We start from the raw sequence: 14,865 nt of genomic DNA on the forward strand, positions 1-14,865 counted from the left end.
TGAAGAGGCAGTGGTCCCTGGACAGGCCAGAGAAGGAGCTGGGGTGGGAATGGAGGGCGATGGCTCCCTGGGAGTCACAAAATACCCCCTGTGTCCTTGGGGTCTGGCAGGTGACACGTGGACTCTTCTGGGCAGGAGGAGGAGGGGGCAGGGAGGCAAAATAGATAGGAAGTCTCTGCAGGACAAGCACGAGAGGTGAGAGACTGGCAAAGCCCAGTTCTAATCCCACCGGGGCCAGAGCTGGGAGAGGCAGAACAAGTGCATCCTCGGGGCCACTGTGTTTAGCTGGATGAAAGGGGAAGCATGTTTTGCTGCCTTCGGTTCTCAAAGAGATGTTGGGAGATCTACATCTCGAAGTGTGTTGGCCCTGTGATGGCTTCTACCCAACCCCTCGCCACAAACATCCCTTTCTTTCAAGGAACGATTCCCGAGCCAAGACGGTGGAAGGCATCACTGCTCCCAGCTACATTAGTTTGCTAGGGCTGCTGTCACTAAGTACCACCAACTGGGTGGCTTAAACACCAGGAGTTAATTGCCTCACAGTCTGGAGGCCAGAAATCCAGGTGTGGTTCCTTCTCATGGTTGTGAGGGAAAGGTCTGTCCCAGGCCTCTCTCCTTGGCTTGTAGATGGCCATCTTCTCCTTGTGTCTCTTCACATGTCTTCCTTCCATGCCTATCTGTCTCTGAGTCCAAATGTCCCCTTCTTACAAAGACACTGGTACATTTGGATTAGGGCCCACCCTAATTATCTCATATTAATTTAATTACCTCTATAAAGACCCTGTCTGCAAATACAGCCATGCTCTGAGGTTGCGGGGCTTAACGCTTCAACATATGAATTTGGAGGGTGCATGAGAGCAGGGTTACACCTGTGATCCTGCCTTTCGTGCCAGGACCCAACCTCTGACTTCCCCTTCCCCTGCCCCCTGCCTTGCCCACCGTGCCATCTGAGACGCAGAGACCCCATCTCTGTCATGCACTCATGTGGGATGCAAGGGCCTTGCTCCCACCATCTGCCTGAGCAGAAAGCCACACACAGTGGCTCGGTCAACAGCCCTCTCACCACCTGGAATATGGGTTCTTCCCTTACTGCTGATCAATGTTAGGGCCTCCCCAAATTTCCTTCACTTAGTCCTTGGTTATTGGAGATTGGATCTGATTTATCCACCTGTGGGAAGAAAAATTGCGTGGAAGGACAAGCAGGGGATCTCCCTTCTCATAGTGAGGGAAGTGACTGTGTAGATGTTGTTACCAAAAGTTGCCTGGACATACCGCAGGGTGATGCGGGAGGGGCGGGGAGCACCGTATCGTCTATTTCACTTTCTCAGAAAAGATGCCAAGAGGCCATGTAGGCAGAGGCCCATTTTCCTCCTCTGTCGCCCCTCACCTCCCTTCTCTCTCGCTCTGGGGCGAGGTGTAGCCACTTAGCTTCACATAACAGCACAGAGTCTGGGGAAAAAAATGACATTCGATTAATGAAACAAACGCAGCTGGTATAGCAGTGACATCTAAATTGTTCCTTTGGTCCCTTTATTTTCTGTAGGAAATTCTCCCTCTGCCCACCCCTCCTCCCCTTTTCCCTTTAAATCGCATGCATAAAATACGCTAATAACAATCTTGGTGTCTGTGCCTGAGTGACAGCTGAAATAAGAAAAAGACTAATCGTACCTCCTGCAGCCCTGTCACATGGAGATTAAATGAGTCTCTCTCCTACCCTCTCCCTCCCCACCACCACCTCTCTCCCCCAGTCTCTCCCCTCTCTTGTGGTCTCTTCTCAGTGAGCATCATGGGCATTTGAATAATATATTATAGACGCCATCAGGGTGACAGTGGAGGAAAAAATCAGCTCAAACCCATGATTACTCCTTCCATCTAATAATTATTTAAATACCAGATAACTCCTTTCACTCTAATTGAGGCCTTCCAGCTGTCGGTGTTACCCTCGGCCTCTGTGCTTGCCCCGGCACTCACCTTGTGCTACCCAACGTGCCTGGACTACCTCTGAGGTCGCTGTTCGACAGAGTGACGCTTGGAATGTTTGCATGTACAACCCCAAAGATGACACTAGGACGGGTCCTTCAAGATCTTTCCATCCACAGGGGATGAGATGGGGCCCCAGCATTGTACATTTAGACATTTTATCCTCATAGACTTTAATTCATAGAAATCCTATACCAGAGGCAGCCTCCTTGGGTCATAGGGACCAATCCCCTGCCTCTCAGTAAACATATTCCTCAACAGCTGTCAGGAAAATTCAATGTCAGAGAATTCCATAATCTCCTTGGCAGGATGCCCCAGGGATCCTCTCTAGATAGGATGTCCCCCTGGATATCTCACTCTAGTCCCTTCTGCTGCATTTCTAACTCTTTGAGAAAAAGAAGCTGCCTGTGCTTGGATAACATCTGACCTGTCTATAGGGTTGTCTACAACCCAGAGGCATATGGTACAGGACATCTTAGCCCCCAAGTCACAGTATAGGTGCCATTCTTGTGTGTGACAACTGCCTGGACCTGCCTGGCCTGGAGGAGGTCATCCCCCCAACACAGAAGGGAGCCATTCTGGTGTCCCTTTCACTCCCCTGCCCCTTAATCCATGCATCCTTGAGTCTGCCCTGCACACCACCTCCCTGTCCAGGCCCAGTGCCAGGCTCACTTCTGCCCATCAGGGGGCCGCCACGATCAAAAGTCACCTTCTTTCCCCAAAACAGGGCAGCCTCGAGGCAGAACATAACTGACTCCCTGGACTCTTTTGCCTACAGCAGAGGAAGCAATGGACCTTTGGTCACAAGGTCTAGGTTCTGATGGAAGCCTGTCCCTGAGTCATGTTGGGTCACCTTGGACAATCTGTTTTCTTTCCATGGGCCTCAGTTTCTTCATTTAAAAAAAAAGAAGTGGACTGGAGTAATCTTACAGTCTGCTTCAGCACCGGCCTTGAATTCCTGCTTTAAAGGTGCCACTGATTAGAAGGGAGACCTGGGGGAGAAGATGGACCTTTCCCTGCCCTGGGAGAGGGAAGAGGTTGGGGTGAAGCCCAGGAACAGGTGCTAACTCCTCTGACTTCACAGCCCTCATTTTTTGTTTGTTTGTTTTATTGAAGTATAGTTGATTTACAATATTGTGTTAGTTTCAGGTGTACAGCAAAGAGATTCAGTTATATATATATAATTTTTCAGATTCCTTTCCATTATAGGTTATTACAAGATATTGAATATTGTTCCCTGTGTTTTACAGTAAATCCTATTTTATATATATTAGTAGTGTGTATCTGTTAATCCCATACTCCTAATTTGTCCTTCTCCCCCTCCCTTTTCCCTTTAGTAACCACAAATATGTTTTCTGTGTCTGTGAGTGTGTGTATGTTTTGTATATGGATTGATTTATTTTTTAGATTCCACATATAAGTGATATCACGTACTATTTGTCTTTCTCTGTCTGACCTACTTCACTTAGTGTGATATTCCCTAGGTCCACCCACATTGCTGCAAGTGGCAATATTTCATTCTTCTTTATGGCTGAGTAATATTTCATTGTATATATGTACCATATCTTCTTTATTCATTCATCTGTTGATGGACACTTTGGTTGCTTCCATGTCTTGGCTATTGTAAATAGTACACAGCCGTCATTCTCATACTTACCATGTGGATCCTGGCTCCTCAGGATCCTGGCTATGTGAGCCACCTAGCAGGTGCAGTTGTATTAACAGGCATGTTTTACTGTTATTGTTATGAAAACTGTCACAGCCAAGATGGTGCTGGTGATGACGGTGCAGGTGGTGGTGATAATGATGGTGACAGTGATGATATGATGATGGAGGATACTGATGATGGAAGAGCTACAGATGCGTCCAAGAGTGGGAGCTCCACCATCATGAACTTTTACTCAGTTTAGCAAAATTGTATCCTGATCCTAACTCCCCTTCTTACCTCCTCCTCCTTTCTTTTGCAATAAGGGAGGCCAAGTAAGCATAGAGGCATATTCCCCCAGATCTCCTAAAAAAAGGCAACAGAGCGGGTCACAGGAAGGAAAGACTCCTGCACTGAGCTGAGCTGGAAATACCTAATTGTCGTTTCTTCCCTGCTCTGCCCCTGATGCCTGCAGCAACTGATCAGGAAGGTATTAGATGCCTTCACTAGCTGTCACCAACACCTGCCTCCTGAATCCTGATCGGGGAGATGGTGTCACCAGGCCCTCCAAATAAAATATTTAGTGACACTTGCTTCCCAAAGAGGAAAGCGTGGCCTCTGCTTGGCATCAGGAATGCTCTGCGTGCTTCGCTGATGGGGCAAGCATCCCGGGGCAGCACGTCCTGGTTTGAGACTTGGGGTGGGGGAGGGGGAAACTGGTAGGAGGACAGCCACTTGGCAAGTTTGGCTCTTGAGAATGCATGTGACACAGTGACTTCATGAACTAGACGGAGAGAGGAGAAGGGACAGGAAGGAGGCATCTTTGAGAAAACCCCTGAGGTTGACACTAGCAGAAAATTGGGGTTAGGAGGAAATGCTAGTTCTACAAAGTCATAGGCATGTGTTCACTGGCTTCTACCAAAGTCGTTCTAAGACAGACCACGGAATGGATGGAGATCAAGAGCTGGGAATATTGACAAATAAATTATTACTAATAAAGGCTAATGTATCTTGAACACTTATAACAAGCCAGGCATTGTTCTAAGTGCTTTATATGTATTAAATGACTTCATCATAATAATCCTATGAGGTAGATGCTAGTGCTAATCTCATTATATATAAATAGTGAGATAGCATCAGAGAATGGCTAAGTACCTTGACCAACTTTACACAGCTACTATTGCCTCTGAATCCAAGCATCTAAGTTCAGAGCTCATGAGTCTAACCATTACGCCACACTGCCTCTCGTCAGAGGTACAGAAGTGGGTGCCCTTCCCCCTTACTCTAAAATCAGACAGGAGGCTTGATCCTTGCCAGCTGGGCCCTGCTTTGGAATAGCTACCTGATAGCATCAGCCTTGGCATGGAAAGACAGGGGCTCTCAACTCGCTGTTGAAGTCAGTTGTCTTTGTGAATTCCAAGGTGGAATGCAAGCCTCCCCTGACACCCCTGCACTGCAAGAGACCATGTCTCCTCTTGACGCTGATGCACTAGTGCCTACTGCTCCCAAGTGGGCGATCTTTGAGTGCCACGGAATGAATCTGCGTGGCTGGTCACCAGGAGCAGTCTGTCCCAGAGTAGATGCTGATTGAGGGGTGAGAGGAAAATAGCCCAATTATTGGTCTGTTGAGAACTCTGAACTTAACCAGCCTTACCCAGTGGGACAAAAGAACCTCAGCTGCCATTGCAGTCATAGACTCTCGAAGCTGAAGCAGGCAAGTCTCAAGGTATCATTTTGTCTGAATGAAGAAATCTTAGGAACTGGTTAATTCTAACATCCTTTATTTTAAGATCAAGAAATAGGCTCAGGTTGATGCTAGAGCGGTCTAAAGCTATACTACTCATGGGTGACACAGGCAGGATTTGAATCTGGGGCTCCCCGAGTCCCTCACTCTTCCTCCTGCCCCATGACTCCATGCCTTCTAGCCACCAGGCCAATTTTGCCATTCATACTTCAACTCTCAGGATCCTGTACCTCAGCCGGGCTCCCTGCAGGCTGCAGAGAGGCTGTGTTGGGACTTGTGCAGTAGTGTGCTAGAGACGATCACCTTGGATCTACTCCCCTTCCTCTGACGCATGCTTCCCAGTTTGTGCCCCTTCACTGGGCCAGGGAGGGGATCAAAGGTCTGCCCACAGTGTTCATTCCCACGGAAAGGAAGAATACAAGCAAAAAGAGAAGTCAGGAGGTCTGGCGGGATTCCTGAAGTGCAGTCTCCTGGGGAGCCTTCAGTGATAATAAAAACTCCATAAGTTAAGCATTCACTGAGTGCCAGCTCCCATGCTAAGAGGTTTCCCCGCGTTATCTCATTTACTCTGATGACAACCCGAGGGGTTGGTGCTGTAATTATCCCATCCTACCAGAAAGGGGGATGAGACTGGACTTGCCCAAGGTCCCAAATTTCTTCCCCAATTCTGCCTAACAACAAAAGCCACTCACTATTTATTCAAACTGTGTCTCTGGAGGATATCGGGCAGGGAGGTGAGATAGTTGATCTTAACCTCACAATCGTGTCCTTTGGTGTCACCTCTTCTACCAGGACCTTTTCCCTCCAGCCATGGGCTGAGCATGTACGTGCATGTATGTTCTGGGGGAGGCGGGGTGCACTGCCCACAGACTCGATGCCAGTGTCTCACAGAGCACTGTCTAAAAGGCACAGCCCAAGCGCATCGTGGTGATGAGTATAATCCTCACGGCTCCTCGGGGACACACAGCCCTCCACCTGTAGGCAAAGGAGCTCTCCTACCCAGAGACAGGGGCACGCACAGCCCGGCCTCCTGCCGTTCCCTGTCCAGCTGGAGAATGTGAGGATTCTGTTATTTCCTTTCCAGAGCTCCTCTTGAGGAATTCACGTCCTGCTGCTGGCCCCAGGACATAGCTAAAAATAACCTCCGATTTTCAAACCGAAAGCTCTGTCTGTCGGGAGGCTTTGCCGGTGAGCACGTGGGGCCGGAAGGGCTGTGTCAGAGTCGCTGAGGTCAGCCTGGGCCTCATGCCGCTGTCGCCTCCCTCTTTCCAAGGAAGCCCGGGGCCTGATGAGTCACACCAGAACAACAGCCCGGTGGAGGCCGGTTGGAGGAGAGCCGTCAGGTGGGGCCTCCCTCGGGCACCATGGTGGCTGTCAGGCGTGGGAGGCACAGTTGAGGAGGACGAGGGAGAGTTTCTTAAGACACAGAGCAAAAGCCATGTGGATCCTGCAGGTGGCATCTGTTTTAACTCCAACCCAGTCTAGCCAGGTTGGGGGCGAAGGGACACAGGACTCTCCTAAGCCGCCTTGGAGCACATTCTTAATCCTTGGCTTCAGTGTTTCCACCCCTGCTGCCTCATCGCCCAGAGTTCTGTCTGGACTTGTCTGAGGAAGTTGCCAGACACTCCATCCAGCTGGAGGAAAGATCTCTCTGCTAGACAGCCTGCTGCTCCCCGCTGCCGCCACTGCCACCGCTGTCCCTCCCTCTCCATAAAAGTCAGGAGCGGCGCTGGCAGAGTGATGGGACAGGCTCCACTCTCTACCCTCTGCCTAGGAGTCTAGAGAAGCTCTCGCAGGAACCCCACCTTGCCCCTCTGGGCAGCTTCCTTGGAATAAGGAGGAAAAGCTGTGGAGCCTGGGGATTGCGAGGGCAGAGAGGGAGGAAAGAAGTCGGGGCAGGGGACTGATCAGGCTGGGGCAGGCAGCCTGAGGTTGACCACACGGAGCCTTAAACAATCACAGGGCCCCAGCAGTGGCTACAATGAGCCTGACCTTCAACTTGCCTCCCTTTGCTCCTCTCCACATCTCCCAAACCCAGAACCCTTGCCCAGGTGGCTGAGACTGGACTCAGCCAGCCAGTGCCCATGAATAAGGAGGCCAACTCCCCCCTGTGCTCCACCTGCAGAGAAGCAGAAGTGGAAGCAATTTCCCCAGGACCTGGCACCCCACTTACTGGGGAGGCAGTGGCTGACGCCCTCCTGTCCCAAAGAGGAGGGGTGGGGGGTTGTCCGCCCTTCTCCCTCGGACTCTTCAGGCTCCTGAATAGCACCTGTGGGGATCCCAGTCCTACCTCACACTCCGAACAAATTTTAACCGCTAATGATCAGGGATTCTTCTTTCTAGAGAGGACGAGGCCGAGGGGCAGCGAGAGGCACTGTGATTCAGGATGACCAGCTCTCCTCCTTCCCTACAGGGGACAGAGCATGAAAGAGTAAGGAAGCCAGCAGTGTGAGGGGCTGGAAGTCTGAAATAAGAAGGAATTTTATTTGTGATATCAGACTTGGAATAGCTGCCTGGGGGAGCCTGGGAGAGGGCCTTGCTAACCAGCTTTCACAAGACAGGAGAGATTTCCACTGGACTGGGAGAGAGCAGGAGGACAGACCCAGCGACTGGGTGGGGAAGTCTGGATTTAGTTCCGACACCAGGATCAACTGGCTGGGTGAACTCAGCCGTTTAACCTCTCTGAGAGATAAAAACGATATGTGAAGAGGACAGAAATAGAGATGCTTTGTAAAGTTATAAAAAAAAAAATGCATTTTACAGCGTAAAGGCTGGAGACCAAAATAGATAATAGGATTCCCTGAACATCCCGAAGAGGGAGAAAGTATGTTAAAAATAGAAAAACTGAAATACAGAAGAAAGAGGCTCACAGAGCTAGTCGGCACTGGGACCTGGGTCAAGCAATCCTGTTCACTCCTCCAGGGATTTATTTTCCATCTGATCCCTCTGCCTTGTGTTTTCCAGAACCATGTAAGGGCCGAGCCAGGAAGGCGGAGTACGCGAGCGCTCAGAGGCTCTGTCTCCTGGTCCCCGCCCGGCTCAGAATGGAACAGAGGAGGCCCTGGCCACGGGCTGCAGAGGTGGACGGCTGGCCTGTGGTCCTGCTCTCCGCCATCTGCGTGCTGCTGGCACCCCCGGCGGCCGGCATGCCCCAGTTCAGCACCTTCCACTCCGAGAACCGGGACTGGACCTTCAACCATTTGACGGTGCACCGCGGGACGGGGGCAGTGTACGTGGGGGCCATCAACCGCGTGTACAAGCTGACGGGCAACCTGACCGTCCAGGTGGCTCACAAGACGGGGCCGGAGGAGGACAACAAGTCCTGCTACCCGCCGCTCATCGTTCAGCCCTGCAGCGAGGTGCTCACGGTCACCAACAACGTCAACAAGCTGCTCATCATCGACTACTCCGAGAACCGGCTGCTGGCCTGCGGCAGCCTCTACCAAGGGGTCTGCAAGCTGCTGCGGCTGGACGACCTCTTCATCCTGGTGGAGCCGTCCCACAAGAAGGAGCACTACCTGTCCAGCGTCAACAAGACGGGGACGATGTACGGGGTGATCGTGCGCTCCGAGGGCGAGGACGGCAAGCTCTTCATCGGCACTGCCGTGGACGGCAAGCAGGACTACTTTCCCACGCTGTCCAGCCGCAAGCTGCCCCGCGACCCCGAGTCCTCCGCCATGCTCGACTACGAGCTCCACAGCGACTTCGTCTCCTCACTCATCAAGATCCCTTCCGACACCCTGGCCCTGGTCGCCCACTTTGACATCTTCTACATCTACGGCTTTGCCAGCGGGGGCTTCGTCTACTTCCTCACCGTCCAGCCTGAGACCCCCGAGGGCGTGGCCATCAACTCGGCCGGAGACCTCTTCTACACCTCGCGCATCGTGAGGCTCTGCAAGGACGACCCCAAGTTCCACTCCTACGTGTCCCTGCCCTTCGGCTGCACGCGGGCCGGGGTCGAATATCGCCTCCTGCAGGCTGCTTACCTCGCCAAGCCCGGGGACTCGCTGGCCCAGGCCTTCAACATCAGCAGCCAGGATGACGTGCTCTTCGCCATCTTCTCCAAAGGGCAGAAGCAGTATCACCACCCGCCGGATGACTCCGCCCTCTGTGCCTTCCCCATCCGGGCCATCAACTTGCAGATCAAAGAGCGCTTGCAGTCCTGCTACCAGGGCGAGGGCAACCTGGAGCTCAACTGGCTGCTGGGGAAGGACGTGCAGTGCACCAAGGCGGTAAGAAGGGCCCACCCGCTCTACCCCTGAGGCGGCATCTGGCATTGCACACCCCTTTGCACACCCTGCCCGCAGACCACCGCGGCCTGAAATGAGAGAGGAGCTCAGGCTCACGTTACCAGGTGGTCCCCATAATACAGAGTCTGATGATACCAGATACTTGAGGCGTGTTTGTTGATCCGCGGAGTCATTCCCAGTGTATCATCAAGGGCCTCTACACCACCAGCCACTGTTGTAAGCACCGCGGGCTTCAGAGGTGAACCATACAACACAGCTACTTGCCCTCATGGAGCTTTCATTAGTGAGGCAAGACAAATTCATACCTAAAGTATGTAGTCTCTCAAATGGTGACGATTGCTATAGGGAAAAATAAAGCACAGAAATGGGGAGAGGCAGTACCCACGAGGATCGGTTCATTGAGAAAGCAGCATTTGAGCAAAGAATGAGGAAAGTAAGCTATGCAGGTGTCTGGGAAAGCATTCCAGAGAGAGGGAGGGAGTAGCTCTTGCCGAGAATGCAGGGCATGCCTGGAGTGTGTGAAGAAGAGCGAGGAGGCCAGTGCAGCCGGACCAGAGCATGTGGCTGAAAGAGTGTTTGGAGATGAGCCCGTCAGAGACAACACAGGCCAGATCCTGTACATACAGGGCCCTGTAGGCCACTGGACAGCCAAGTGAACGGGTAAAGTAGGCAGGTAGATATGTAAGCTGGAGGAGAGAGAAGGGAGTTGAGCTTGACTGATAATTTGAAAACTGGGGGAAAATAATTGGGCAGAGGGGAAAAAGGAGAAGAAAGGGAGCTTGGGGTCCAGACCTGAGGATGGCAGAGACAAGAAAGTCAGTGAGTGGCAAGCACTGTCCTGTCAGAGGGTCAAGATGCTGCCATCCAGGTGGTTACCATGATCCACCCATTCGTCCATCCATCCATCTACCCATCCCTCTATCCATCCATTCATCCCTCCCTCCAGCCATCCACTTAACAAGAAGGTATTGAAGATCTCCCAAGAGCCCAGCTGGGGATGCAAACATAAAAAGACATGATCACAACTTTCAGATATCTCATAATCTAATGGGAGAAAAAGTGAAAGAGAAAATAGCTGGCAGTGTAATATAGTGCCAAAGACTTTGGGATTCAGGGTTCAGATTCTATCTGTGCTATTTCCTGGCTTCAGGAGTAACTTAATATCTCTCCATTATCATCTGTGAAATGGGAATCATAATGCCTACCGCATGGGATGATCAGATACTATGTGGCAAGATTAACACCATGCCTGGCGTGTTAGGTTGAGCATTATTAGTTAACTGTTATGCATGTGACAAGTGCTAAGATAGATTTCTGTGCAGAGTGCTGTGGACACTGGGCCGGCAGCCTGGGAAACAATCTGAGACCAAGTGACCCATACGGCTGCCTTCTGAGCACCCTAAATGGAGGGTGTCTGCTACTGGGACCGAAAACCTCTTCTTAAAGCAAAAAACAAATCATGCCTAGCGTATGCTTCTGTTCCTACCGTCAGTCGTCAGTCGCTTGGTACAATAGGATAGTAGTTAAGGCCATAGGCTTGGAATGCCAACAGATTTGTATTTAAAAATCAGTCCTACCACTTAAAACTGTGTGACCTTAGGCAAGTTATGTACCTGATCTGAGCTGTATTTTTTTCATTTTTAAAATAGAAATAATAGTAGTCTCTTTTTTTTTTTTTTTAAATGGCAGTGGGGCCTAAGAATCTGTTTTTTGTTTTTTGTTTTTTTAAATTTTTATTTATTTATTTATTTATTTTTTTATGGCTGTGTTGGGTCTTCGTTTCTGTGTGAGGGCTTTCTCTAGTTGTGGCAAGCGGGGGCCACTCTTCATCGCGGTGTGCGGGCCCCTCACTATCGCGGCCTCTCTTGTTGCGGAGCATAGGCTCCAGACGTGCAGGCTCAGTAATTGTGGCTCACGGGCCCAGTTGTTCCGCGGCATGTGGGATCTTCCCAGACCAGGGCTCGAACCCGTGTCCCCTGTATTGGCAGGCAGATTCTCAACCACTGCACCACCAGGGAAGACCAGTAGTCTCTTTTTATGGTTATTATGAGGATCAAATGGAACAAGTATGTATGAGCACAATACCTGGCCCATAATAAACATGTAATAAATGACAGCTATAATTATTAATATTAATTATTAAAGAACCAGTTATTTGCTGTTATTTTACCTTTATAAAATGAGGAGGTCGAGCTAGATATTCTCCAAAGTTCTTTACAGTCCTGAAATTCTATAACCTACGGCCCCAACCAATCAAGAGAAGTGGAGAGGAAATGCAAGGGTTAACTCCTTGCAGAGTCCAGCCTGGTTCCCACTGCCCAGAGGGGGCCTTGTCAGAAGGAAACTGCTGATTCCTGCCTGCTTCTGAGCCAGAGGGAAGAGGAAGAGCCGACACCCTTGTGGGGCTCCATTGGCTTGCAGAGAGACAAGCCCGGGCTAGTAACCAAAGAGCAGCAAAGTCACTGGGAGAGAGGTGACAGCGGGTGGGATCAGGACCCCAGGGGGAACAGCCCCTCACTCACCACCCCTCCCTCAATCATCACTCTTCTGCTGCGGCCTTGAGAGTGGAGGTGGAGGTGGGGCTGCAACAGGAGGGGCCCCTTAAAATCCTTATAATCTAAGGAGTCCCAGACCTGGGGACCCAGAGACGTTTTGGTGGCCTCAGAGGGGGTTAAGTAGGAGTGAGAGTAGCTGACGTCCCAGAGCTTAATTTTAACGTGATCTCTGGACTAACATGGAACTCTCAGATAAAGGATTTGAGCTCTGTTACAAGAAAAGAAATGAGGAAGGGGACCATCACTCATTGAATCACAGCTATGTCCTAAAGGCTGTGCTGGGCAGTTTAAGGGTTATCTCACTATCTCAGTTTAAGGGTTATCCTCAATATGACCCTATAAAGCAAGGATTATCATCCCCCATTTGACAGATGGAAAAACAAAGACTCACAAAAACTAAGTAAATTGGTTACACCCATACAACCATAAATGACACAGCAGGGATTTGAATTCAGTTTAGCCCATATGACCTCTGAGTCCAAACTCGTTGCATTTAGCCGTGTTGCCTCTAAGGAAAGCCATACACCAGGCTCTTCCTTTCGGAGCAAGAGTACAGGGGCAGCAGGTGTTTGGGAATAGCTGACGATTTAGAGACGAGAGAAGGAAATGCCAGCCAATCCCAGGGGCTTAGGCTCAGAACAAACCATTTCCGTCACAGTCTGGCGATTCTAGAGTCAGGAGGGATGTAGAGAAATTCAAAATCACTGGCAAATTTTTGACTTCTGTCATCATTTCTCAGAAGCTGGCTTGGTTTATGCCTGAGCCCAGGCTCTGCAACCTTACCGGTCCCTGGAGACAGTGGGAAAGAAACTGAAGAACTTTCAGAGCTGAAAGGCAGCTTGACGATTACCTGGTCTAATCCTTTCCCTTTACAGATGAGAGCATTCAGACTCAAAGAGGGTATGTGGTATATCAAGATAACAGAGCTGGCTAGTGGTAGAGACAGGACTACAATCTAGATTTCTTGATTCTTTTCAGGACACTTGTGCCTCTGGTATAGGGATGAGAAAGAGAAGTAGAAAATGTAGAAAGTGGTAGCTGATTCCTCTGACCTACCTTTCTAGGGAGCCTGAAATTTCCATCATTTGCTCCGGGGATGTGCTGGTGAATCTTAAATGGATGGCTATATGCAAGCAATGGTAGTAGTAGGGAAGGGATTGGGATGGGAGGATCTTGATTAAAAACATTTGCCAATTTCCGTGGTGTAAATACTCCCACCATGGATAATTTCAAGGCACCAGTGTGATGTCACTGAAAGCAGAGATAGATGTACAGGCATTCCTCATAAGCTGGCTCTAGTATGCCATTGCTTCACTCCCTTCCTGGGAAGCTTATCCCTTCTGCCGTGTGGAGCGCCATATAATCCAGAGTTCAAGGTCATCCTTAACCCAAAAGTTAGTTTTCTTTCCTAAAGAATAAACACACACACACACACACACACACACACACACAAGGGTAGCACCACCACTCAGTTGTAGGAGCAGTAGCTCTCTACAAAACACCAAGGAATCACAAGACATGAGCCTCTGTTCTCTTTGGATTTGAACAGGGAATGGAAGAAAAGTCCCTGGTTTACCCAAAAAATCACATTTAGCTTATAAATCAGTTCTTCCAAGGAAATGAAGCTGTCAGGGAACGACACATCAGCCTGCTCTTTCCTGGTGTGGATGAGAGGAGAAGGGTGATGGGAACAGGTCTCTCCATGATGCTTTCTGTGCTTCCCACGACCGTCACTTCCTTCCTCCTCGAGGATGCCTTTCCAGACCCAGGAGGAACAGCTGCCACAGGGCTCAGGGCTCTTTCTGGCCCAGAGTCTGCAACCTTTGCCCACAGGATTCCCTGTTGTGCAATCAGCTGGGATGTTTCGGAGGATCCGTCATAGCCCAGCCCCAGGCTAGACAGTGTGCAGAGAATGCAGCCCCCTCGCAGCCCCTGTCCTCAGGAAGCATGCAGTCTTTTTTTTTTTAACTGAATGAGATCTTAGAAATCATCAGTTTAACAGCCCCAAAGAGGCTGTTACTGATCACATAGCCACATAGAAGAAGAGCAGAGACTGGAATTCTTTCTGTCCAGCTATTTTTCCACTTGCTCAAGGTGATGTCCTTTCAAGGTGCCCTAGTCTCTTCTGACAGAGAAGAGACTTTAATTTTTTTTTTTAATTTTTATTCAATGACAGATATTCTTTATACAAGCATACCCCCACTCCCTGCAAAAGGCTGCTAACAAGAAGGACATCTCCCCCAGAATCTACCCGAACGTCATTGAAGACCTCTAACGGACAATGATGAAAATTGTGCAACTTAACGATCTCTTTGCATGTGTTATTTCCTTTTCTCCCCAGTGATTCTCTCACAAAGGTGGGCAGGTAGTATGACACCTGAAGAAACTGAGATTCATGTAGATGAAGTAACTTTTCCAAAGTATAAGGCACTGTTCAATATTAAGATAACCCTTTTTAATCTATCCCCAGTATGGGATGTGGTGAATAATGGAATGACTGAAAATGCCTTATGCCCAAAGGCAGGCCTTTGCAGTCCAGGAAACAAATAAGGAACGCCACCAGGCTGGTAGGAATCCTGTGATGTTGCCTCTAGACTGAATCTCCACTGTCTAAATAGAAAGACCACCACAAATGGCATGGTCCACAGGGACATGTAAATGACCAGGAAATGAGTTTGAGCAATCAGCTTT

The 14,865-nt window shown here is 49.9% G+C and overlaps 1 protein-coding gene across 2 annotated transcripts in view; it reads left to right on the forward strand.

Moving 5' to 3' along the window:
* The window catches only part of PLXNA2 (plexin A2), a 213,164-nt gene that overhangs the window by 16,775 nt on the left and 181,524 nt on the right, over positions 1-14,865 (forward strand). The window contains exon 2 of one of the 2 annotated variants that reach the window (XM_059939005.1): positions 8,334-9,601. In XM_059939005.1, the coding sequence (XP_059794988.1) occupies positions 8,414-9,601 (1,188 nt within the window). In that variant the 5' untranslated portion in view covers positions 8,334-8,413. Of the gene's footprint in view, positions 1-8,333; positions 9,602-14,865 lie in introns of those variants that run through there. The other variant, XM_059939016.1, reaches the window with a different exon arrangement.

The sequence above is a fragment of the Balaenoptera ricei genome, chromosome 1 (assembly GCF_028023285.1).
Source record: "Balaenoptera ricei isolate mBalRic1 chromosome 1, mBalRic1.hap2, whole genome shotgun sequence".
Taxonomy (NCBI): Eukaryota; Metazoa; Chordata; class Mammalia; order Artiodactyla; family Balaenopteridae; genus Balaenoptera; species Balaenoptera ricei.